This window comes from Macrotis lagotis, chromosome 2, assembly GCF_037893015.1.
Source record: "Macrotis lagotis isolate mMagLag1 chromosome 2, bilby.v1.9.chrom.fasta, whole genome shotgun sequence".
NCBI lineage: Eukaryota > Metazoa > Chordata > Mammalia > Peramelemorphia > Peramelidae > Macrotis > Macrotis lagotis.
The window spans coordinates 203,514,425-203,541,455 of NC_133659.1; the positions used below are offsets into that span (position 1 = coordinate 203,514,425).

At 38.5% G+C, this 27,031-nt stretch overlaps 1 protein-coding gene across 1 annotated transcript in view; it reads left to right on the forward strand.

Annotated features, from left to right (window-relative positions):
• SRP68 (signal recognition particle 68) overlaps positions 1-25,679 on the forward strand; it is a 77,117-nt gene extending 51,438 nt beyond the window's left edge. The window contains exons 12-16 of the mRNA XM_074224525.1: positions 6,530-6,624; positions 7,653-7,782; positions 9,302-9,377; positions 11,032-11,084; positions 12,866-25,679. Of these exons, the coding sequence (XP_074080626.1) occupies positions 6,530-6,624; positions 7,653-7,782; positions 9,302-9,377; positions 11,032-11,084; positions 12,866-13,093 (582 nt within the window). The 3' untranslated portion in view covers positions 13,094-25,679. The remainder of the gene's footprint in view (positions 1-6,529; positions 6,625-7,652; positions 7,783-9,301; positions 9,378-11,031; positions 11,085-12,865) is intronic.
• Positions 25,680-27,031: the final 1,352 nt, after the last annotated feature.

The following is a 27,031-nucleotide window of genomic DNA, read 5'->3' on the forward strand; positions in this document are numbered from 1 at the left end:
TCAAATCAGTAAATAATTATATAGTTACTACAGACAAGACATTATTGAGAATACAAAAACAAACATGGATTAGTCCTTACTCTTCAGGAGCATGACATTTATTAGGGTTGGGAGGATTACTGAGGGTAGGGTACTATTCTAAAAATATGTTGAAGAGGGAAAGAACACATCAACTGGAGGGTGACTTGGAGAAAATGACATCCAAAGGAAGATGAGATTAAGGGAAAAAAAGAGCTTTCTGGACAAGAAACATAGCTTTTGTAAATGCTAAAGTTGAGAATAGAGAAAGCTAGTTTGGGGAACAACTTATTGTCCAATGTGGCTAGAACACAGAGTATATGAGCAGTAGGGATCTGAATTAAGGTTGAAAAAGTTACTAGGATGCAGACTGTGAGGACTTGGGTTTTATCCAAGGTGCAGCAGCAGAGCCATAAAAGGTCTTTGAGCAGTAGAGAGTAACTTAGACATGTGCTTCAGGGAGATGATTTTCACAGGGTGTGTGGGCTAGGTTGAAGAAGGAAAAGACTTGAAGTAGAATATGTAGCTAATGGGACCCTTACAATAGTTTCAAGATATGGCCTTAGAATGAATGGGTCTAGTTGACTAATGAATATTACTGTGATCATTTAGATGGCAGCCTGAAGCCTCCGTGTTCAAAGGACTGGTCAGAGAACATAAAATATGAGGCAAGGCGGCACTGTCTCTGATATTTTTCTAGTAGTTTCATAGTAAAAGAGAAAAGTGAGAGAGAACAAGTAGCTTGAGGGTATGGGCAGGTCAAATAAATTATGTGTATATGTATGGTGTTTATTTTAAGGCAATAGTATGAATGAATGAAAAAGCACTTATTTTGCACCAAGCTATGAGAATACAAATAGAAAGGCAAGACAAGTCCCTGAGGTCCCTGCTCTTAAGGAGTTAACATTCTAATTTTTGTTGTTCAGACATTTTTCAGTTGTATCTAACTCTTCATGATCCATTGGGGATTTCCTTGGCAGAGATATTGAAGTGGTTACCATTTCTTTCTTTAATATTTATTTATTCTCATTTTGTACAAATAATTTTTTATACATTAATAAAATATTCTTGTTTAACAGTAAACAAAATACCCCCTCCCCCAAAAAAATATAGACTCACTTGAGCAATAAAGTAAAGGGGAGAGAAAAAAATTAAAATTTAAAAAATAATAATAATAATTGTAGGTATGGCCAGGTAGCGAAATGGACGGAGCACCAGCCCTGTAGTCAGGAGCACCCGAGCCCATATCTGGCCCTATACACCCAGCAATCACCCAACCATGTGACATGCAAGCCACCCCAACCCCACTGCCCTGCAAAAATCAAAAAAGAAAAAGAAAAAAAGGACCCAAAATAAAATAAAATACTAATAATAGTAGGGGTGGCTGGGTGGCGGACAGAGCATTGGCTCTTGAGCCAGGAGCACCTGGGTCCAAATCCAGCCTCAGACACCCAACAATCACCCTGCTATGCAGCCCCAGGCAGGCCACCCAGCCCCATTTGCACTGCACCCCCCCAAAAAAAATAATAATAATAAATGTGCTTCAGTCTTTGTTCCAACACCAACAACTCTGTTGCAGGTGGATCACATTCTTTATGATAATTCCATCACAAAAGTTACTTCCATATTTTTCTACCATTGCCATCGTTGATCACAACTCCCTCCTTTCATATTTCTCCACTACCATGTACTATATTTTCTCTCTCCTTTCACTCTGACTCTGCTGTAGGGTAGCTGAGTGGCACAGCAGACAGATCCCTGGTCCTGGGGCCAAGAGGCCCTGAGCCCCTATACCACCCCTTAGGCCCAGAATCCACCTGGCCCTATGGTCCTGGACAGGCCATCCAATCCCAGCCCCTTGCAAGAAGTAAAAAAGAAAATGTGTTATATCTGACCGCTCTCCTCCCGTGGTCCACCCTTTCCTCCATGGCTCACATCCCCCCCCCCCTTCCCCCTGTCCCCCCCCCTTCTTACTCCAGATGTCTATACCCCATTGAGCATATATGCTGTTTCCTCTCCTAGCCACCTCTGATGAGAGCAAAGGTGCCCTCATTCCCCCTTGTCTTCCCCCTTCCATATCATTGCAATAACTGATTGTAATAATGAAAAATCTTATATGAAATATCTTAGCCTATTCCCCCTCTCCTTTTGCTTTCTCCCATTACATTTCCCTTTTTTCTATTGACTCCATTTTTACATCATATTTTATCTTCAAATTCAGCTTTCTCCTGTGCTTCATCTATAAAAGCTCCCTCTACCTGCTCTGCTAATTGAGAAGGTTCATATGAGTATTATCAGTGTCATTTTTCTATGCAGGAATACATGCAGTTCATCATCATTAAGTCCCTCATATTTTCCCCTTCTCCTCCAATCTCTATGCTTCACCCGAGTCCTGTATCTGAAGATCAAACCTTCTGTTCAGCTCTGGCCATTCTAACAGGAACATTTGAAATTCCCCTGTTCATTGAAAGTCCATCTTTTTCCCTGGAAGAGGATATTCATTTTTGCTGGGTAGTTGATTCTCGTTTGCATTCCAAGCTCTTTTGCCTTCCGGTATATTATATTCCAAGTCCTATGAGCTTTTAATGTAGTTGCTTCTAATTCCTGTGTGATCCTGAATGCAGCTCCATATTTGAATTGTGTCTTCTGGCTGCTTGTAATATTTTCTCTTTGACTTGGGAGTTCTGGAACTTGGCTATAATATTCCTAGGGGTTGGTTTTTTGAGGTCTCTGTTTTTCCATCTGGCCAGTTTTGCTTTTTAAAGCATTCTTCTCCTCAATGACTTTTTGAACTGTTTTATCCATTTGGCCTAGGGTGTTTTTTAGCATGCTATTTTCTTCAGCCTTTTTTTGGATTTCCTTGACTAGGCTGCTGACTTCATCTTCATGTTTTTCCTGCATCTCTCATTTCTTTTCCCAGTTTTTCTTGTAACTCCCTCATTTGATTTTTAAAGTCTTTTTTGAGCTATGTCATAGCCTGATCCCAGTTTCTGTTTTTCTTGGAGTCTTTAGATGCAGGAGCTTGTGTTTCCTCATCTTCAGACTGAGTATATTGATCCTTCTTGGGATCATAATGTATGTCTCAAGGGTGTTCCTCTTTTTTTCTCTACTTGCTCATTTTCCCAGCCTAGGCCTGTTTTGGGGGTGCTTCCTGAGCTTTTAGGACACTCCCACAAGGGTCTCAGTGTATGTGAGGCTCTATCCTCCCTCCTGGTCTGTCAATGACCATATGAGCCCCCTTCTGCTATGGGGCTGATGTGGAGGGGGCCCCCTGCTGTTCTATGGAGGGGCCTAGACTGCCATCAGGATCTGAATGTGGTCAGAGCCCCAGAGTCCTGTTCCAGGGGCAGAGGACAGAGCTCTGCAGTCTCTCTCTCTTCACTCCCTCCCTCAGCTCAATGGGCTCATGCCCTGGGGGCTCCTGCTTACCAGCTCTGCCTGCTTATGTTTCCTGGATCTGGAATGCAGTGGCCACACTGTGCTAGCTGTGTGCCCTGAGGGCTGGGCTTCACATGCTCTCTCTGGCAGAGGTCCCCCTGCTGTTCCCCCAATTTGTGCTGGGTGCTCCGCAGGGCATAGCTCAGGAAACTCCCCCACTTCTGTGAGCCACAGCGGTGCTGCCTCAGGGAGGCTGAAGTTCTTTCGCTCTGGTGGGCCACCCCTCCCACTGGCCGCCCCTCCAACCCTGGGGAGCAGACCCTTTCTGCTCTTTTCCAGGTTTCCTTGAGTAGCAGAACTGCCTCAATGGATCTCTCTATGGGTTCTGTCTCTCGAAAATTTAGTTAAAGTCCTTAGTTTCAAAGATTTATGAGAGAGCTGCCATTTCTTTCTTTAGCTCCTTATACAGTTGAGGAAACTGAGGCAAACAGGATTAAGAGATTTGCCCAGGGCCACCCAGCTAGGAAATGTCTGAGGCTGGATTTGAACTCAGGAAGATGAGTTTTTCTGACTTTAGACCCAGAACTCTAGCCCCTGCACCACATATTGTTAAGGGAGACAACATGTATAGAAAGTTTCCAACTACAAGTGATATGGGAAGGCCCAGGGGCCCTAGCAACAAGTGAGTGAAACAGACAGTAATATATCTTCTTTGGTGTAATTTCCATAGATAGAATTATTTCCTTTGAACTAGTTGATAGTATCAAGGAATGTGATGAACTTTCTTTTCTGGGTGTTCAGTACCTGTGGTTGCTGAGGAGAGAGGTGAACTGTAGCACCAAAAGCTTGCCAGGTTTCCTCACTGCTGGACAGCTAAGGAGGTAGGGCTGGTGGGGGGAGATGCTCCTGGGCTTATTTTGATGGCAATTGGTTATCAGTTGTTGGTGGTACCATGGATGGATGCCAGGCCCCTTCTTCATTAAGATTGCTCCCCTCAATGACTGGGAGTCAAGTCCTCTCCTGAAAGAGGTAGAAGATGAGTTCAAGTGAACCTGTAGAGGAGTTAACCTTTTGGCATGAAGAAGGGGCTTCTATTCTTCTTAGGACTGAAGCAAAGTAAGAAAAGATGGGTCAAAAAATGTAAATAAGATGATGAGAGCTCAGAATGGAATGAATGGCTAACTTAATTTTTTTATTTAAATTTTTTTAATTTTTTTCCAATTACATGTAAAGATAGTTTCCAACATTTATCTTTTGTAAGATTTTGAATTCTGCATTTTTCTCCTTCCCTCTCCCCTACTCCCCTACCCTTGACAGCAAGCAGTCTGATATAGGTTATGTAAACAACTGTTAAACAAATTTCCTTATTAGTCAAGTCCGCAGTAGTGCAAAAAGAACTAGAACAAAAAGGGCAGGGGGAGCCATGAGAAAAAAAAATAAAGCAAATGTTAAAAGGTGAAAATAAGTTTGCTTTGGTTTGCATTCAGACTCCATAGTTCTTTCTCTGGATATGGATGATATTTTCTATAACAAGTCTTTTAGAATTATCTTTGATCTTTGTATTGCTTAAAGGAGCTAAGTCTATCAATAGTTGATCATCTCACAATGTTGCTGTTAATATATATACAATGTTCTCCTGGTTCTGCTCACTTCACCCAGCCTCACTTCCCATAAGTCTTTGCAGTTTTTCTGAAATCCACCTGCTCATGATTTCTTACCAAACAATAGTATTCTATTATATTCATATACCACATTTGTTCAGCCATTCCCCAATTAAGGAGCTTCCCCTCAATTTCCAATTCTTTATGTACAAAAAGAGCTAGCTATTCTAATCTTCATAATAAAATAGGTCAGATTGTCTATTAGGCTTGGAGAGTGCTGTTCAGGCATTGAAGGAAAAAACAAAGTTTGGGGAAAGTACAGTAAGAGGAAGAAAAATCAGAGATAAATCAAAGATAAATGACTGAGTTGTAAGATAATTGACATGAATTTGTAATGAACCCAGTTAAATGGATGCCGTGAGGGATGGGAGAGTGGGGCAAGGTAATAGAGGTATGCTTGAGGATTAGAACAATGATAGGACCTGAGGGCAAAGAATTCAGGGTGGAAGACAATACTTTTTTGAATTGGTTAACTATTGAGTCAAGACTTGAAGGGAGGAAAGTGAAGCCAGAATAGTGGGGTGATGGTCTGTTAGAAAAAAGAAAAAATAGATGAACCAGAGAACATGATGAAGATGAAGGGCAGGTTTCACAAAGTAGTGAGAATGTTGAAAAGAGATTTTGATCCAGGGTAAATTTCACAATTTCAGATAATAAAAGTAGAATATTAAGGTAATGGGGTTAAGTGACTTGCCAAAGATCACACAGCTAAGTAATTATTAAGTATCTGAGGCCAGGTTTGAACTCAGGTACTCCTGACTCCAGGGCCGATGCTCTATCCACTGTGCCACCTAGCTGCCCCAGTGTATGAATATCAGAATTGTTCAGGATGAGGGTAGGTATAGGGTGGAGAAGAACACTAAGCTAAGTACTAATGTAATTAGGAAATGAGAGAGGGTAGCCTGCTGGTCAATAAATGCCTGCAACAAAGATTTGGGCAAGGAGATCTTTAAGGATTTAGTGAATTTCAAAGGAGAGATTATTGAGTGATTGAGGCAGGAGTTGAGGGTCTGGTAGGAGCAGTGGTGAGCAAGAAATATGCCAGTTTCTCCTGGCCTGGGTTTTCAAGAGCATGAAAAGAATGACTTAGCATGTTGGCATGGTTGGTTTGGGATTTGGGGGGGTGCGGTGTGCAGGAGTTTAGCTCAGATTCATGGTTTCTTCTGTGTTGAAATGCCAGATGGAGAAATCTCCATTGGGGAATCATTTCTTGCCTTCTTAGTGGGTTGTGGAAGGAGGGATTGAGAGAATTCAAACTGAATAAATGAAACATTCAGTATTTTTTTCACTATACCATATTGCCTCTGGATTGCAGTGAGCAAATAGGGGGAGAAGAGGGCATACCAGACATCACCAAATTCCACCTTTTGATGAGAATATTGATATTTAATGAAGCTATGAGTCCAGATTGTTTTTTCCTACAAACTAAAAACTCCTAAAAACTAAATTTAAGCTCTTTTCCTTTTGAGCAGAATCTGGTGGAACTGCTCCAGTTGCCTGGCTTAGAGGAGGACAAAGTTTTCAAAAAAGAGATAGGACTCAAGACGTTGGTGTACAAGGCTTACAGGTAATTTCAAATATCAGCCTCAGTGGTCTTGTTTTTAATACAAAGGATGTTAACTTCATCTCAAGAAAATTGTACTGTTTTTATTTACAGGTAATATGAGAATAGAAGGTCATTTCTTTCTATAAATAAATTGATAACTGCTAATAAATTGATAAGTGAGGAAAATTTGCCCAGTAACTAGAATAGTACATTTTAGTTTTTTAACTCCTCGTTTATTTTCATAAGAATTTATTATAAATGCTCCATCTTTTACCAATACCGTATTTTACAAATAATCGAGGGAACAGTGTGTATGTTCTTATATCCTCCAGCCTCCTTTTTTTCCTCTTACTTCCAGAAAAGGAGGAATAGGAAATAAATAGGGATAATAATCTGAATTGGGGAAAGTAATTGTTGCTGCCTTTCAAACTATTCTTGGTACTTATTTTGAGAATGAGCAAACTAACCCCTGACTCCAAGAAAAATTGTAAAGTTTATTTTCACCATTCTTTGACCACCTTTCCTGGGACTTCTCTTTACTACAACTTTTCTGTCCTTCAGAAATCCCATATTTGTTTGGCCACAATTTCCCAATTCTCAAAATTTCCCTTCCCTCTATCTGAAATCAAAACTCTCTCACAACCCGAAAACTCAGCTGCACTCACTAATTGAAGATCTGATTAAATCTGTACTAAGATGTGAATGAAACTTAACTCTCTAAAGACAGTTTGATATCAGTGATGCTTCTTTCATTAGTATAATCTGTCCAGGGAGGCTTATCACATCATTCTGAAAAGGTTCAGTTATCAGGATTTTTGACTGGGAGAAAGGAATGGTCCCGAGTACCACCCTCTTTTATTTGTTGAACCAGTGATTCAAATTCATGGACTTAGTATTTGAGGGGTCAGTGCTGCAAACTTAGTATTTATAATCCTTGTTCTGATACTAGAATACTAGTTACCATGGCTAAAAATTAACCTGAAAAGTTGGGAGAACTATGGACTTAAGTACATATTGCTTTAGATTCCTGTGGTTTTGTTTTCCTCCAGGTGTTTCTTCATTGCTCAATCTTACGTGCTGGTGAAGAAATGGAGTGAAGCCCTTGTCCTATATGACCGAGTCCTAAAATATGCCAACGAGGTGCAGTCTCAAGCAGGGTCTTCCCAAAACAGTCTAAAGGTTGGAGCTGTTATTCTCTCCTGGTTTTTGAGAGAAATGAGAAGTGCTTCAGTGGGACTTTTTATGGGGACATGATGATGATGTGAATGATGATAATAGAAAATAATAATAGCGAACATTTCTATAACTCTATGTGCCAGCTTCTACACAAAGCGCTTTAAAATGATCTCATTTGATCCTCACAATAACCCTAGAAAGATAGGTGTTATTATCCAACTTTAAAGACAAGGAAACTGAGGAAGACAGTTAAGTAACTGACCCAAGGTCTTACAACTACTGTCTGAAGTCAGATTGGAACTCAGGTTATCCTGATTCCAGGACACTATTACTCTACTATATAATTACCCCAATTGCTAGGCACAAGTAATTGGGCTCCTTTTTAAGCTGGACTTGAAAGGTAACCGAAGAATAATAAGCCCTTGTGGGCTACAGGCTTGTGACCCAGTGGCAGAGCTATTCTTGGGCTTTAGGCTCCTAAACTGGGAGGAGTTGGAGTTGTAGAAGGGAAAGTCCATTCTTTTGGTTAAAATCATGCCAGGTACAGCCATCTGCAAGCTTTACCACTTGATATGAGGAATTTGGTTCTAGCTCTGGGGTCTTTAAAGCAATGTAAAACAATGGAAATTTTGACTCAGTTTGTGAAAGAGAGGGATTATAGTGTTTTGCAACTGCACAGAGATGATTATGATATTCTTACAGTACATTATATAATAGCTATCTAGGCAAGTCAGGCAACACTGCACATTTTTGTGGGCCTAGAACCATATTTGTTGCTGAGTAGCAAACAAAAACATAACATAGATAAGATATAGCTATTTTGGTAAGACAAATTGGGTTTTTTTCCTGAGACAAACTATTTTTGAACTATGAAGGGGCTGTATAATAATTTGTGGTACAAACTAGTGCAGTAAGAATTGAGTGTGGTCTGAAGAAAGGAAAGCTTCTTAGAAGAAATGGGGTTTTGGAGTTGTCAGTTGTGGATAGAAGCAGATAGGAGGGAGTTGGTCTAGCTAGACTTCATTGGAGAGAACATTAGGTAGAGAAACTGGGACTTTCCATGTCAGGTAGAGGAATTTATACATATAATGCCCTTGATTAAGGATTTTTACTGTTTCCTGATTCTCTTGAACCACATTAAAAGGAATGTTTCACAAAGGCTAATCTGGCAATAGTATGTAGAATAAATTAGAAAAAAGATTGTGGGAAATTTAACAGGAATGGGAAGCATAACTGGAGACATTGTATTTGCTTTACTCTAGGTTTCATTAGATCCTTTCTATTTCTATAACCAAAAGAAGGGAGATAGGAAGAAAAATCTTTTTTGATTATCCCATTGAATTGACTTCTGTGTGAAAGAAAATGAAGTTGTAAATAGGAGCAGAGAGTGAAAAATGAAAAAAAAATTCAGTGATGTTATTTCTAAGTAGTGCCCATTCTGACTTTTTATCTGCCATACTGTAGTATTTTGTTTTACCAACCCTCCTCTCATCATGGACTAATGTTTTCTAAAATACCATAGGAATTACCTGATGTCCAGGAGCTGATTACTCAGGTGAAATCAGAAAAATATTCTCTACAGGCAGCTGCTATCTTAGGTAAACTTTATATTTCTCAAAGATTGTATTGCAAAAGAAGTGTTTTATAAGCTTTTTATGTCTGAATAATACTATTAACTATATAAATAATAAGAGTAATAGCAACATTTTATATAGCCTTCAGTATTACCTCATTTGATCCTTGCAACAACCCTGGGAGGCAGGGCTACTATTATCATTATGCTGTTATTACACTAAAGCCAATAGAGGTTAAATAGCTCACCTAGGGTTTCAGAGCTATTAAGTGAGTGACTGAGGCCTTGGGTCTTTCTGACTCCTAAGTCTAGCATTCCATTCATTGTACCACCTAGTTGCCTCAAGGTACAAAGAAAACTAATAATATTGAAATGCATTTATCAATTTTTTTTATTTTTTATTTATTTAGTTTTTAGTTTTTGCAAGGCAAATGGGGTTAAGTAGCTTGCCCAAGGCCACACAGCTAGGTGTATTAGGTGTACTCAGGTACTCCTGACTCCAGGGCTTGTGCTCTATCCACTGTACCACCTAGCCTCCCCCTATCAAAATTTTCAAGAAATCTGAAAACAAAAAACCCAAGCCTAGACCCAACACTAAGAACCCTTAATTTAGAAGTCTGAGAAGAGAAGTTATTTTGCTGGTTCATCTCATTCACTTAGCAGATTTTTATTAAGCTACTTACTTTGTGTCACACACAAGACTGTTCCACCAATTCACACCTACAAGTTAGATAACTTCTGTCTCAGGTATTCTTTCTGTGGTTTGGTACGAGCACAAATCCAGCCTCAGGCACTTAATAATTACTTAGCTATGTGACCTTGGGCAGGTCACTTAACCCCATGGCCTTGTAAAAACAAAACAAAAAAAGATAGCTTAATAGGAAGAGTATCCCTCTCTACCTCTTGTAAACCTTGGAATTTCCTTTTCTATTGGGAACACTGGACCCAAATGCAAAGAGCAAGGATAGTAAGGCATACTTGTAGGGAACACATGGCCAAAGCAACTCCCATCTCTTGTACTGCAGAATCCCAGTTATGCTTTTTCTTCTGACGTTCTCAAGTTACTTCCCTCTGGTTTCAGTGGTTTGGTTGGGCTTCTTAGATCTGCTTCTATCTTCAGCTTAGCTTCTATCTTAACTGCTCAAACCAGTTCTATCTTGAATCCATAGAGAACTCTCTTCTCTGCTGCCAGGGAGCTCCCTTCCTTGAATTGATGGCTTTTAGAACTGTTAATCCAGGGTTTAGAGTTTTCTAGACCTCTAAGGGTATAACCAATCTTCTTCCAGCCAATGGAGAGCTGCCTGCTCTTCCTGTTGGTTCAGAAAATTCCTTCAGGACATATAGATATGTTTTGAACTTTGTTACAAAATGAATCTCAGGGTATGTCTTCTAGGTGCCCCTACTTTGTGTGATTTAACCTAACTGGGAGGAATATGGAGGATATACAAAAATAAAGTCCTAATTTTTTTTTCAAAGAAATGCTAGTTTTCCTTGGGCTAAATATATTTCCTCCCTATTAGAAACTGGATCAATACCTCCTACATCATAGAGAGCCACTTATCTTGGGATTTAGGACTAGAAGCTATACTAGTTCATATCACACATAAGCACCTTGGATCTGCCTCATGTGTATAACCTATGCACTTTAAAGTTTTATTATTCCCCTCTGAATTTTTCAGATACAAATGACCCCCATGAAACTGAATGTCCTTCCCAAGTCAAGGACAATAAGGTAAGTCTAGCCTTTGTTACTCTTGTAGAAGCAGTGAGAGTCCAGGTTTATGTAACTAGCTACTTACTAATACCAGAATGTGAGATGTCATTTTGTCACCTTTCATCAAAGCCCTGAAATAATCATTTCTGTAATCTACAATTAAGTCTCTAGACCAGTGGTCTTCAAGCTCTTTTGAATGTATGTAAAAATTTTTGAGCATGCATTTCCAAAAATCCATCTTTGTTTATAAATTACATACCTATCTATACTAACATACATTATAAGAAATAGAGAAATTAAAGGGGATGTGGTAAAGATTAAATAAATATAAAAATTTATTTTATCAGTACAGTTACTTATTAAAATATTAATATTTATTGATATTTCTATTTTGTTCATTGCTTAATTAATATTCTAGTGAACAATGCTGTTGAATATACTTCATTATTTTTGAAAAATATATTTTCTAGGGAATTATTCGTTCAATTTGATCATTATGGTCAGCATAAGAGTGAATTTCTTTTTTTTTAATTGAAATATAATACTGTGCCTGGCATGTAGTAGGTGCTTAATACTTGTTGATTGAGTCATTGAACATAGAGAATGGAACAGCTTTTACATTTCTCCTGTGTAGATATTCCATACACAAACACACAATGCAAAAGCAATAAGTCAGAACAAATTGTCTCTGATTTCAATTGTGCTTAATGGATGATGTTATGCCCTGCTTTCCTATCCATTTTGGATATTTTAGGTGAATTTTTGTTTGAGTGTGAGGGATAACAGGAAGGCCATTGTAACTGGGCTGTAGAATACAGAAAGAGAGATATCCACACAAACTCAGACACACAAGCATAGAAGTAATTGGGGGGGGGCAGTGTATGAAGGGCTTTAAATTCAAAACCACACAGTTTATGTTTGATCCTAGAGGCAAAAAAAACCATTGAGGTTTATTGAACAGGAGATGGGAATAGCATGACTAGACCTATGTTTTAGAGAATCACTTTGGTAGATGTATGGAGAAGAGCCTGGAGAGGAGAAAGATTTTAGCCAGAGAAACCAAAAAAAATATGGTAATACAGGTTGTATAAATGGAAAGGGCTGAATGAGTGGATGGATGGCTAGGTGGGTATGAGAGATATTGTAGAGATTAGGTAGTTGCTTGGCTATGTGGGATGAATGAAAATGAGAAGTCATGGATAACCCCAAGGATATAAACCTGTATCTTAAAGGATAATAATGCCATCAACATAAATAGGAAATGGGAAAGTTTGGAAGAGAGGTGGGTTTTGGGGAAAGATAATATAATGAGATCTGCAGTGTTAATCATAACCCAACCGTGTTTTATCTATTCTTTTCAAAACACCTTGTACTATCCTAAAGTACAAAACCTGCCAAAGTTTTAAAGTGATATACGGATAGGGAGAAAGAGAGGGGGCATTCTGGGAGGAGGGAGGAATTTTCCCAATGGCAGTTGTATAGGGTCATGATTAGTCTTTAACTGCTCCTCAGGCTGACTCTCCATTTCACAGAAATAGAGAGGCTGGCTAATTTATACAGTGGAGGGAAGGAATAGAATTGGGTGATAATTGGTGAAGGGTAGATAGGATTGGATTGAATTGGTTGTTATGGGGTGGGTTGGATGTAAACTTATCTTTCTACTGAAATGGTTTTTCATACCTCTTGAGTTCATGCCAGCACCCTCCCTTTGAAGAGCATTGATCTAGATTGCTTAAAGATGGAATACTGGTTGTTATTCATAATAACACTTAAGGATTTGATTTTTGTTTGATTTTCAGCCTCTTGTTGAACGATTTGACACTTTTTACCTGGATCCTTCTCTTGTCAGCAAGCAAGCCAACCTTGTTCACTTTCCACCAGGATTCAAACCCATCCCTTGTAAGCCCTTGTTCTTTGATCTGGCCCTCAACCACGTGGCTTTTCCACCACTAGAGGACAAGGTGGAGCAGAAGACCAAGAGTGGCCTAACTGGATATATTAAGGGCATTTTTGGATTCAGGAGCTAATTAATTATTCTTCTACAGTGGGGGGATTTAGATTCTTACTCTGTATTGTGAGAAAGCTTTGGAATATTAAATTCAGGTCTGAAATTGCCCAGGGTGGGGATCTTAACATCTTCCCTATGTCCTCTGTATGTATGCACTCGCATACTTAACCAGTGTGTTAGAGGGAAACCAAACTCTTTTCCTGATCATTGTGTGTGAGTTCATTCTATCTCCCCTACGACCTGGGTAGGGAGTGATGCCATTCTGTCCCATGAAACTCTTGGAACTTATATTTTAATCAGCAATGCATTCAGGGAGAGTACCTACCAATCGTGGACCACACCTAGGATCATATTTTTTCCCATCAGTAAAATGAATTTTAAATCAACCTGACCTTCCGATGGGAGTATTTGGTGAGGATCTAGAATCCTTAAATGACGTTTATCATTACTATGAAAATGTATAAAATATTGGTCCTGCCTTACTTCCTCACCCCAACTCAGTTATAAAGAACTGTAGCATAAGAAAGGATCTTTATTTTTAAAGGACATAAGTTCTGAAATGATGAAACCAAACCTTGTATTAAAGGTAAAGGTAGTGGGCATCATAATACATTTTTAGGTAACCTAATTTACTGTTTAGTGATATCTTCCTGAAATTAAACCTTGTTTCTACCTTGATTTTTACTCCCAGGGTGATATCCTATTGTGTGTCCACCTTAACAAGGAGAGCTGGTCAATTGATATTGATGATGATAGATAAGGATGTATTGGAGGAACCTTTAAAGAAAAATTCTGTCTTGACATTTCTAGAGACAACTTACTGTTGTATTTGTCAGTGTGGAGTTTCTTTCCTTGTCCATTTCAACATTCACACCTGAATTTCTTCTTTACCTCTTAATGTCACAGTAATTTGCTCTAAATGGAATTTTATTGTCCTAAGGATTAGAATTTTTAATGAACCATGGCAAGGGCTTGTACTACTGTGTTTAGTGTTAAAAGGCAGTCAAGAAAATATTTAGCATGGGCTCATTCTCTCCAGATAGCCTAATCAGCCTATCACATAGTGTCACTGGATATCAAACAGAATTGTTTTAAGAGGCCAAGGCAGCCAAATGTAAATGTATGTACATCTCCTGGTCATTGGATGCAATCAAGTTGTTCCTATGATTGACTTTGTCGTGAATGGATTCAGGATCAGCATTCTGCACAGAGCTACCCATATTGATCCCCTGGACTGTTTTATATGATGACATTTTAGAAACCAAACAAAATGCTTCCACTGGAATAGGAAGTAGGGAATGAAATTTTCTGGTATTATGAATTTGACATGCACTTTGTCCTAAGTGGGTGACTTCCATGTTCCTTTGATTCATTGTCTTCTAACCATTCTGGTACCATCAGCAGTAGGATTTGACCCACCAAGAACTTTCTATCTCCCAGAATAGGGAGAAAAGTATAACTTAGGGGTGGAGGGGGAAGAGAAATAACTCAGTCTCCATTTAAATTTTTAAAATATATGCCTAAATCTGCTGGTGTTAATTTTCATTTTAATTAAATCTTTGAAATATACAGTTTAGGGAAGAGGAATGGGGTTCCCAAGCAAGCAAGATTTATTCTGAAGTAGCAGTTGTTAACTGCTATCTTTTCATTTAATTTATCAAATAATGAAATTTTAAACACATTATTTGGGGAAGGTAATGATTTATCCTGGTCTGTCTTTTAATGCTTGTTTGTTCTGTTAGGAAAATGTTGAGGTAAGTCAACTGATGATTTGGCCCAACCCTTCTCTGCCTGCTGTGCCTCCTAACTTTTTCTTTCTTTCATGTACATTGTTTTGATGTCCTGTCTCCTTTTCCAGTTTTACATTAAATCAAGTGAGAGTTTTTTTTTCCCCTGTTTAAAATAAAACATTGGTCTGGTTGAGTTCTCTCTTCCTGGTTGTGCCCGATGTGGCATCTGTACTTTTTCTATTAGTTATGAAGCACTCAGCTATCACCCACAGCAGAGTACTTTGTACTTGAGTACTTTGACTTTTGAGTTTCTTTCATGTCTTAAGATCATAGCTTAGCATTAAGGTCTTCAAGCAAACCAATGTTATTACCTGAACTTGAAGGTTGTGTCTGTCCTGAAAACTGATGACCATCAGCCTCCTTGAAAAGAAAACCATCTCGGTTTTGTCCTGCTCACTTTGGTAATTTAGTTTTTTTCTCCTTCAGTTATGAATTTTTGGCATCTACATACATTATCGCTAAATTTTACTTTAAAACTAATTGAGTAGGTGTTAGATGGCACAGTGGAGAGAGAACTACCACTGGAGTCAAGAAGACCTGAATCTGGACACTTAATAGCTGTGTAATCCAGGGCAAACCATGTAACCTCATTGCCTTGCAAAAACCAAAAAAAAAAGTCTAGGGGTAGCTAGGTGGTGCAATGGATAGAGCACCAGCCCTGGAGACAGGAGGGAGGGCCTTAGTTCAAATCTGGCCTCAAACACTTAATAATTACCTAACTTTGTGACCCTGGGTAAGTCACTTAACCCCATTACCTTAATAAATAAAAAAAATTTTAAGTCTAAAAGAAAACCTAATTATTTGAAAGTTTCTATATGAAGTAGTGAACAAATTCAGTGAACATAAATTTGGAAAATTTGAAATACCAGAGGCCCAGGAAAATATCCAAAGATAGAAAAGACATGTTCTGGTTGTAATTATAGAGGAATAAAAACCAGGTTCTCTAAAAAGTTTTCAGAACAAAAAGTTTGGATTGGGAATTTCAGAATTCCTCCCATAGTAACAGGAAGAATCTAGAATATCAGTCTCTGAAAAACCTTTTTGGTATATGGGTATATGTGCTGCACATTTATGAATGGAATACATTTTGATCAGTGAAAGGCATGAAAACTGGTTATCATTGATAATACATTATAGAGAGCTGCAATGCCCAGCCAGGCACTGTTCTGGAAGCCAGGGTGGATCTGGATTAAACATGATCCTATATCCCAAGCAGATGAAAGTACAGAACATATCTAAAACCAAAGATCATGATTAAGGGAAGAAAAATTAATCTAACATCAGATGCTGATACAATTATCATGGGAACTTTATTTTTCTTAGTATTATTAAGCTATTGAGAATTACTATTTAGAGTTTCTCAAATGCCATCAATGAACTGGTTTTGCTTTTTTCATCGGTTGTCCCATGCTGTGACAAACTGATTTTGCAGAATATGTTGTCCATGTTTCAAGGCAGATGATTTTACTAAGCTCCATTAACTTAATATCAGTTTTCTTGCCCCAAAAGTCTGGGTTTTATGAACTTAACTTAAAAGTAGGCCATGTTGCCCATGGAGTTTCCATTTTTCCCAAAGGCACTCTGAAAAGCATTCTTAAGAGAGAGACAGGTAAGTCCATAAAGCTAAATATCCCCAACCATTATTTCTGTTTAGTAAGAATGGGGTTTAGCAAGCAAAGGTAAGAATAACCCAGAAATTACTATAAATGCTTCTTTTTGAAGCTAAAGTGTCTCTTGTCCTATGTATTCAGTTTGTACCTGAGAGGTTCTATCCCTCTGGTAGAGAAAGCTTTGGGCGATTTATTTTGTTCTACCAAGTTTTAACTCTGTAAAATCTTTATTTTGGCCCCCATACTGTAGAGCCCTCTGGTTCATCTCAACTCTGACCTTGTGTCATATTGTCCAGGCATAGACCTAATTGTTGGACTTGTGACTCTAGAGAGGAGTTGAGAAGAAGTTGCTAACTAGTTTCTATCCTCTTATCACTCTTAAGATCTACCTTTCTGCAGCTTAAATCAGACTGGCTGGCCAAGTGTCATCTCTGCCCTCAAGTAGGTCCCTTGTCTTCTCATTCTCATCAAGAGAAGGAGCCATACTATGGGAGTGATTGTCTAGTAAGGCCTTGGCTAGTCTAAATAAGACCAGTTGGAACAACTTGTATAACTTCAGCTGGCTCTGCTAATAAATTTTAATTATATTCTTAATGTCTTAATTCACATTTCTAGATATAAGAACAGATCAAGTAGATCCTAAAAAGAAGAATAAATTACTGAATTTCCTCCTGTTCTTCCTCTGTCAAAGCTGTGGAGATAGAGAAAAAGATTTTTTTTATTTTTTTTAGTTGTTTTGATGTTTATTTTAGCATAAATTCATTTACTCTGATTTTACTCTCATGGCTTGGCTATTTTATTTTATTTTTTTTTTAAGGTTTTTGCAAGGCAAATGGGGTTAAGTGGCTTGCCCAAGGCCACACAGCTAGGTAATTATTAAGTGTCTGAGACCGGATTTGAACCTAGGTATTCCTGGCTCCAGGGCCAGTGCTTTGTCCACTGTGCCACCTAGCTGCCCCTTATGGCTTGGCTATTTTAGATTTTTCCACTTCTTGTCTTAGGGCTTAAATTTTCTCTGCAACTCAGATAAGATTATCTTGGAGCTACTCTTATTTATTGGTGTGATTATTGTCAGACCTTTACCTACTCATGAAAAAGGGAAACTAGCCATTTTATTTTTGTATACTTAGGTTCTCAAATACTGGAACTTTTAACCTTTATCCTTCAAGATAGAGAGAGTAGGAAGGAGGTCAAGACACCTAAGTCCCTTCATCCTTTAAGTTTTTTTTTATATTCAGCACCTTTGGGACACATCCAAGCACTAGTTATCCTAGTTGCAGTTGGTAACAGGGTAGATATAGAGAGAGCAGCCTTATGAAATAACCTTAGCCTGAAAGCCTTAAGCAGAGCTTCTGGGCTGCAGTCTTCACAAAGGCACTTAAGACTTAGAAAAATGTGATTTTCCTAGGAATTTTAGGACAGTGCTATAAACTTGCTATGGTTGAAATTTGCCTTTTTTTCTAAGGGAAAGAATAGCAGTTTTAAGTAGGGTACCTATAGGAATCTACCTGTGATATGTACTGGCTTTCACTTTTCCTATGCTACATGTGGCCACTTAGGGTTCAGTAAAGCTAGGAGAAGGGTATTTCATTCTCACAGAAGGTTTAGTCTATTCATGCTCGATTTTGGTAGGAAGAAGTGATACTCCCTCAACCAATGAAAGGACTACTGCTTGTGGTATAGGAAAGGAGCCAGCAGGCCTTCCTTTTTTTTCTATTGCCTTTTTCTCCTCCCACCTAGTTTACCTTACCATTCCCTCTAAGTGCCCAGTTTAGATCCCTTTGTGAGGTTAGATATTAAGCGACATGACAGTTTTCCCCAGTTGTATTTGGTGAGAGGACTCGGCTTGAGTTGGGGAGAAAGCAGTTTCTTGGCTTTTGTCCTCTGGTTTTCCCACAGGGCAGTCCTAGATTTCCCTGTTCTACTTCCTTGGCTAGGCTCAAAGCCAAAGAACATTCCAAAGTTATCCTCCTTAAAGCTGCCTTCAAATTTTTCTTGACTGCTCCAGGGAGATGACGCCCAATTAATTCCTACCTGGAAACAAGATATTTTTCTCTAGTATTAAAAATTATTTTTTCAATTCAAATATTTGTTTTCCCCTATCTCCTTCCCCTCCCCCCAAAAAATGGGGTTAAAAACTTCTTGTAATATGTATAGTCAAGCAAAACAAATACCCACATTGGCTGTGTCCAAAAATATCTGACTTATTCTGTATATTGAGTCCATCTCCCAATCACGAGATGGTAGCATGCTTTATTGTCTGCCCTTTGAAATCATGGTCATGGCATTGATGGGAGTTTTTAATAAAATCTTTGCAATATTATTTAATTTTTCAAAATATTTAATGGTACACATTCTCCTAGTTTTGCTCATTTTGCATCAGTCCAAACAAGTCTTTACAAGTTGTTCTGAATATATTCCTTTTGTGATTTTTTTCACAGCACAATATCATTCTATTATAATATTACTATAATTGGTTGTCATTTCCCAATTGATGGTGGCACCCTCTTGGTTTCCAGTCTTTGCCAGCACAAAAAGGGCTTCTATAAGTATTTTTGTACATGTGATCCCTTTTCCTTAATCACTTTAGGGTATAAGGCTGGTTTGTCAAGGTTTATTACCTTTGAGGGCATAGTTACAAATTGATTTCTAGAATAGCTGGGTCAATTTATACTTCCATCATTTGTGCATTAATGAGACTTTTCCCAAAACCTCTGGTTTTATTTTTTTGAAAGGCAATGGAGTTAAAATAACTTGACCAAAGTCACACCACTAGGTAATTAAGTGCCTGTGACTGGATTTGAACTCAGGTCCTCCTGACTCCAGGCCTGGTGCTCTGTATCCACTGCACCACCTAGCTGCCTCAACTTCTCTAATATTTAACATTTTCCTCTTTTGCCAATTTGATGTTATGAGATGAGACAGAAGAGAAGTCACTGAGTTATTTCTTTAGTAGTGATTTGAAGCATTTTTTTTTAGTTTTTTTTGCAAGGCAGTGGGGCTAAGTGGCTTGCCCAAAGCCACGCAGCTAGGTAATTATGTGCCACCTAGCCGCCCTGATTTGGAGCATTCTTAAAGGTTATCTAGAGAGCCTCCTCCTTCAAAGCCCCCTTGGAGCTTGCAGTTTTAAGGGTTCAGAAGAAATAATCTTGGAGGAAATTAACATGGTCATTAGTAATCTTTGTACTTACATGGAGGGTTATTTTCCTGACATGGTGACAGTCTGTAGCATGTTAGGACAATCTTAGGAACTTTATACTTCTCTACTACCATAGCAGAAATAATATTTACCTTTGCTATAGATCTCAATTTCATAGGACAGATAATGAAAGTTGAACAGGACCATTTATCTTCAGCAAAACTTTACAAAGGGGACAAATATCAGTCTTTGTGCTAGATCTCATCCATTCATCATGGGGGTGTTCCCACCTCATCTCATTTAGGGATTGCTAGTGCTTGGTCATTAATACATTCTGTACCCTCTCTAATTTCCCCTCAGGTCCTAGGTTGGGGAGGAAGGAGTATATATCTGTGTGAATGCTTCCACTTAGGCAGAAAAGTACTCAATATTGGGGCCTCATTGGGGAATATCATGAGAATGTCTAAAAGAGTTGGCAGAGTAGTGCTGTAAAATGCAAAACTTCATACTATAAATAAACCAAGCTCTATGTTCTGTCATCAGCAGGGAGTTCAACTCAGGAAGTCATGCCACCCTGCTAGCAAAACCATTTAAATGCTGACATCCACTGATCAGAGTGCTGTTCCATACTGTAAACTTAACAATTATAGAAGCCCAATGTCTCTGGCATTTAAAGCCCTTCACAGCCTGGGCCCCTCGTTCCTTATCTTTCTGATCTTGTACATAACTCCCCTCTTACATTCCAGCTAAATCTCCCTCACAATGATTTTTGTCTCTTCACTGCCTCTTTCTGCACCTTTGCCCTAGTTGTCTCCCAAACCTAGAATGGCATTCTTTCCCACCTTACTCCAATTTTTAGAATCCTTCGTTGACTTCAAAATTCAGTTTCAGCATTACCTTTACTTGGTGCCTTTCCTGATTGTCCACCAATAAAAGGACCACCTCACATCTATTCTGAAAATACAATGAACCTGAATTGCCCTTTCTACTATAGGATGTCATTGCTAATGGGTGTGAGAAGAGAAAGAAATCTTCCTGCCTTGCTGAACTTATGTGAAAGAACAAGGGAACAGATGAAAAGCAAGTCCTTAGAGCTCGGATCTTCACCAGAGCTAACAACTGAACTCAGTAAAGTGGGGCTAACCTGATTTCTATTGGCCCAAGAGCTTCAGCTGCAGCCAATCAGTGGAATTTCTCTGAACATTATCAGTTATTTAAGAACCAAATTTGTTTAAGAGCTGCCCTGATCCACATTTCGATTTTGTCTGTAAACTCTTGGGAATTTCAGTTACCATTTTTCCTTCCAACAAGGTGGTATCGTAAAATGCCAGGCCTGGGGTGGGGTCAAAACAAACTTCAAATCCAGCCCCAGACACTTAGCTTTATGACCCTAGGTAAGTCACTGCACTGGCTATATGGACCTGGGGATGTCCCCTCATCTGTAAAATGAAGACCATAACTCATACCTCGAAGAATTGTGAGGACTAGATAAGAAAATCTTAATGCATATACCACCTAACACAGTTGACACTTAAGCAAGTTCTGTATAAATGTTAGCTGTTAATATTTTTACTCTATAAATATGTTTCTTTGTATATGTGTGCACACTTCCATATGTGTGCATAGACACTTTCCCTGTCTTACTCAGACTTGGAAGAGCAGCAGTCACTCATAATCCGATCTCACTGCTGATTGACAGGAAGCTTTTCCTTGCTCTGGAGGATAACCTCACACACAAAGACAGCCAATTTAACCATCTAGAGCTCGGCCACCCTTGACTTGAGCAATCTACCAACCTCAACCTCTTCTTGGTGTAGCAGGTATGCACCTCCATGCCTGGTTGAGTAAATATATTCACATCTGGTTTACAGCATCCCTTGTTAAGAGTCCATGATCCCTGTGGTCCAATAGTCCAAATCCTTTCTCAGGTACCACCAACGTGACCTGCACTCAGATCAACTTTTCATTTTATCATCCCTTGACCTCAGTGTTAACTTGTGCCTTTTTGGCATCCAGTTTCTTGCTCCAGATTTCATAATCATTAATGATCCTTTTTTAGGTTTCTCTGACAATAATCTTTATGCTCCTATAAATCTCAGAAATGAATAGCAGTCATCCATTTTTACAAACTTTCTTCTGAGGAATTAGCCCTTTTGATTCAAAAAATGAGAGACCAAATTACTAAAATAAAAATGGAAAGGGTGAAATTGTAACAAATGAAGTAGAAATTGTTGCCCAATTATATGACAACAAAACTTATAAAAGAAATAGATGAATACTTGCAAAAATATAAAATACTCAAGTTAACAATAAGACATTTAGAAAATAAGTAATAAAATCTCCAAAGAAGAGAGTGGGGGTTGGTGGAGGAGGAAATCAGACCCAGCTAGATTTACAAATGCACTCTTATCAAACCTTTAAAGAACAAATAACTTCCATTTTACGTAGTTTGCAAAAATAAAGAGGGTATCTACCAAATTGCTTTTGTGAAACAAATTTGATACTAAAAAAGATTCCCAAACTAGAGAGAAGACAACCAGTAAGCCTTTATTAAGCACCTATTTTCCACTTAATGTTTGTCTTTCATTCCCAAAGACCATGACATCAGAGAGATGATGACATGCATGTGAATTGGATTTGAGTGAGAGGTTGCTGTGCTAAGTCACCAGCCTCAGTTTCTCCTCCAGAACCATCTGGATCCATTAACCAGATATAAACCAGGATGACTGGAGATAGCCTTGGATTTGAAGCAGTCTGCCTTAAGTGACCTCTTCAAGGTCACACAGCTAGTAAATTTCTGAGGCTGGATAGTGCAGCATGAACTGGAAGATACTCGAAGTCCAAAGTGAAAGTGTCTGGACTCTATGAGCTCACAGTTCTAACAGTGAAGACAAATATATGTCAGATACTGATTTCTGCCAACAAAAAACAATCCTAGGTGCTACCCAGGTATCCATCCTGCCAAGGACCACTACATGCCAGAGATGAAGCCTGGGTTTCAGGTTGTACTTTGGGGGTTCACAAACAAAAGGAGGGTCTGTCTCAAACTCTGAGAGAATGAATATCTGAAATACTACTGAACTCTTAAAAATTGCAGTCCTGGCAGACCCTCAGTGAATCCATTTGTGAGATGGAGTCCATAACTGAGGGGAGGACAATGAATTGGAATGACTGAAGGAAAGAGTTTCTCATGGTTTGAAGGAAAGTACTACAGTAATGGCAACATCCCCTGGAAAAAGTAAATGTTGGGTGTTAAGCTTTGACTGTAGTGGTGAAACCTCTGTACAGCTGGTACATTTTCCCCAAAACTCCGGTGAATTTTCCCATAATTATACATAATGTCCTATGGGAGAGTAAAGTACAATGGTAATGAGGGCCACTTACAGAGAATCTATTAGAATCAGGAAAGGAGTATCTGTTCTGGAAATCTTTTCCCTCTTCATGGACTCCTCACAATGTTTTCCTTAAGTGTACCTCTCTGCTGAGCTCAGAGACTTACTCTCTAGAGCCCATAGACAGCATTTCTCTCTGCCACAAAGAAGAGTGACTGCCACTCTCCCTATCACTATCCCTTGCCTCATCTGTCCTCATTATGTCTCCTGCTCCAGATGATCCCTTGACTCTGCCAATGGATACTGGCTCTGACTGATGTATTCTCCAGATATTCTGAACACCTGAGACACATCCAACTTGAAATAGCTTAAGATTAACAAAGAATAAACCCAAAGGGAAACAGGCAACCATGTGCTGATGACTGCCATAGACAGGTTGCTAATAGAGGAGTTCTTGTCATCATATAGTAAAAACATCTTGGTCACACAAGACCTAATTTGGTCTTGGGAGCAGAGTAAGGGAGTCAGGTAAGGAATATCTGAGCATGCTCTGTATAAATCACCAGGAAAAACAAATCTATATATGTCCATGTCCATTGCAGTAGAATATAGTGAGGATAAGCATAAGGGAGAAAGGAATGTTTTTAGACAACAGAGAAGGACCCATTATATAGAGGTTGGAGTATATGATAGTGGGAACAATGCCACATGTATCATAGGAATGTTACTGTGTAGTTTAAAGGGAGACAATAGATATCTAGCCTCTTCTCCCCCACCTAGTCTTCTCCAAGGAAGACTTTTATTCCTGCCTGGATAAGAAGTCAGAAGTTGAGGCCAGAGGCTAGTCTGTTCTCCTCAGAGAAAAAGTATATGGGATCAGAATTATACCTACCTGCTCCCTTAGGATACTGTCACTGTAGGAAAATGACCAGATACAATCTAACTTTTGAATTTTTGAAAGGAAGGAAGTGTCTAAGTTTTTATCCAAAATTTGTCTCCTTTCCCACCAAATACCAATTCCACAATGAACACATATAGTGAACAGCAAAGAAATTCACTTAACAGATCATAGCAAAACAGAAATCAGAGAAGAGATATATGAGAATATGTACCAAATAATACAGAGTAAAGGAGCTCCCATTGAGAATGACCTAACCCAACTAACCTAAGAGTCCTAAATCGCACTCGAGAGGAAACTGTCCAGTCTCTAACAATCTAGGGTTAGGGACATGATAAAGAATACCAACTCCTCTTATGGCTTCTCAGAAAACCTTAATTAAAATTGGCCTCTTCCATCATCCTCAAAGCTGGAAGCCAGAAGTTCCCAAAGTGATTTGAAATTTGCAGAAGAACAAACAAGAACTAAAGTTCTTTAGCTCTCAACAATTCCATCCCATTCCTCATGCATTCATCTCCAATAAAGATAGAGTGCCATACCAATGGACTTTGGACCAGTGATTACATAAAACCTAGCAGGAGCAGACAGAAAAAAAGAAATTCCATTGAAATAACTACAGGATTATAAAATATCTGGGAATCCACACACCAATATATTCTCAAAACTTTCATGAACTTAATTTCAATTTTTTGCAGAAATAAAAGAAGACAATTATTTAGATATGAAGTGTAGGGTATGTTCAGGAAAGATAGTACCTCTGGTGTGAGGGCTGTTTTCCACCCTTGCTGTTTACCTGATCCACCTAACTCTCACCCGAGGCTCCAAGAAGCTGTAACATGCACAACGGTCATACCCAGGTAAACCATTTTGACAGACGGGCAAAACTAGGTTGAGAGTAATTGAGGGGTCTCAAATACATCGATAAGTTAGGGGAGTGTCTACCCCAAACATGTGAAGACTTCACCTGGTGGAATGGAGGGATAAGAATAATTTTTTTTCCAGCAGCCAAGAAGGCAACTGAAGCTTAGAGCTTGATCAGACATCAAAGATACCAAGGACATCCAGAATCAATCATCTTGACTCTGTCCTGACACTGGACTGTGATGACTCTGGAAGATGTTGTGCAAATCTGCCTCATTTAAATCCAATTTATGCATGAATCAAAAATTTAGATATTAATTATACATTCTTGATTCATGCCAATATAATAAATATAAGAATACATTAATTTTAGATAGAATGACATTTCAATCAAATGCCAGAGATTCAAATACAAACAGTTGAAACAATAACTTTAGCAAAGTAATAGGACATAAAATAAAGCCACAGAATAACCAATCTTTCCATATACACAGATGTACATACACACATCAATGAAATGCTGAGTCTAATTCTAATTTTAGAATTAGACAAAATAATAACAAATTTCACCTTCAGCATCAAGAATCTTAAGAGATAATGAAAAAGAAAGTTAAGAAGAAGATCTTAAAGTAGGAATCTTCAAGATTCCTTGGTAGTAGTTAAAAATTGTCCAATGGACCAGATTAGGTAAAAAAAGACAAAGTAGCAACCAAACCTGCTGCTATAGGTTCAATAAACTCAAGAACTTCACCTGTTAGGGTAAGGGTTCTTTGCTTGACAAAAATTTCTGGGAAAAGTTGGTCTAGCCGAAATTAGGGCTAGACCAATGACATGTACCACATGGTATAAGCTTCAAATGCTTGTACAACTTAAATATAAGAGATTATAGTGTAGCATAGAGAAGAATGAAAGGGGAGATAGAAATCATCTGAGAACAGAAAATGGACAATTCTGATGATATAAAAATTGAAAAGTTTGAGTACAAATAAAAATATTAATAGAAAAATAAATTTTTGCAGTGAATTTTGTTGATTAAAGTCTGATATTAAGGATTTATAGGGAATTAAAATATTTTAAAAGTTTTTTTTTAAAGAACAGCAAGCTACAAATAGTTGTATGGGGGTAAGAATGCTTCAAATCTCTAATTAGAGAAATTATAATTTTGAAAATCCTGAGGTTCCACTTCACATTCATCAGATTGGAAAAGATAAAAAAAGGAAACTGGGTATATGACCTTTGATGAGTCATTTATGCTCTCAGTGTTCTAGACACAAAGACTAAGTTTTGAGAAAATGCTAACCTTTATTGGTAGAAGGAATTTCCTTAGTTTCTAATTCCCCATACCAGGGAATTTAGAAGTCCAATCCATATTATATGTGCTAAGCACTGGAGGTAAAGATGGAAAAGCAGGACAGTCTTTGCTCTAAAGAAGCTCACCTTCCTTGCTCCAGGCTGATTGATGGGGAGTAGGTTGAGTTCCTTCTCTATAGAGTTTACGATGAGAGAAAATTATATAAGTGTAAAGGGAGCGAGACAGGCAAAACCAGGTTGAGAGTAATTGAGGGGTCTCAAATACATTGCCCTCCTTTCTGAGTGAGGCAGAGGAAAAACTGAAGGAGAAATGTAAATGAAGTAAACAGAACAATGGATGAAGAGAAGAGGGAAAAGACCTTAAGGAATGGTGGGGTCAAAGAGGGAAGAATCACAAGCAAAGAAAACCTTCAAATATGAAGGGTGTAAGAAAAGGGGAAGGTAAGGGAGAAAAAAGAGAAAGAGGAGGTGATTAAGTTTAGTGAAGAAGGGTAAGGAAAGAGGTTTGGGATGAAAGGGTTCCAACTTATAAATGGATATAAATAGATCGTTCCTTTTCTTTCCCCACTTTCTTATCCCCTAAAAAGAGGAGGTGGGGATAGAGAAGAAACATCATAGGACATGATAGAGTTAAAAATAAAACTAACGGGGCCGGCTAGGTGGCGCAGTGGATAGAGCACCTGGCCCCGGAATCAGGAGTACCTGAGTTCAAATCCGGCCTCAGACACTTAATAATTACCTAGCTGTGTGGCCTTGGGCAAGCCACTTAACCCCATTGCCTTGCAAAAACTTAAAAATAAAATAAAAATAAAATAAATCTAACAACCAAAATTGTGAAAATTAGTGGGATTGATTTGGTGTTGTTTGTTCTTCATTCTCAAAGAGAACTCATGACATCATGAAGGTGATCTCTTTCTCATGAATTGGATTTAAGTGAGGCAGAGCTTTACAAAGTCGTCAGCCTCATGCAGTTTTCCAGAATCATCCAAATCTAGTGGTAGGATATAAGTCAAGAT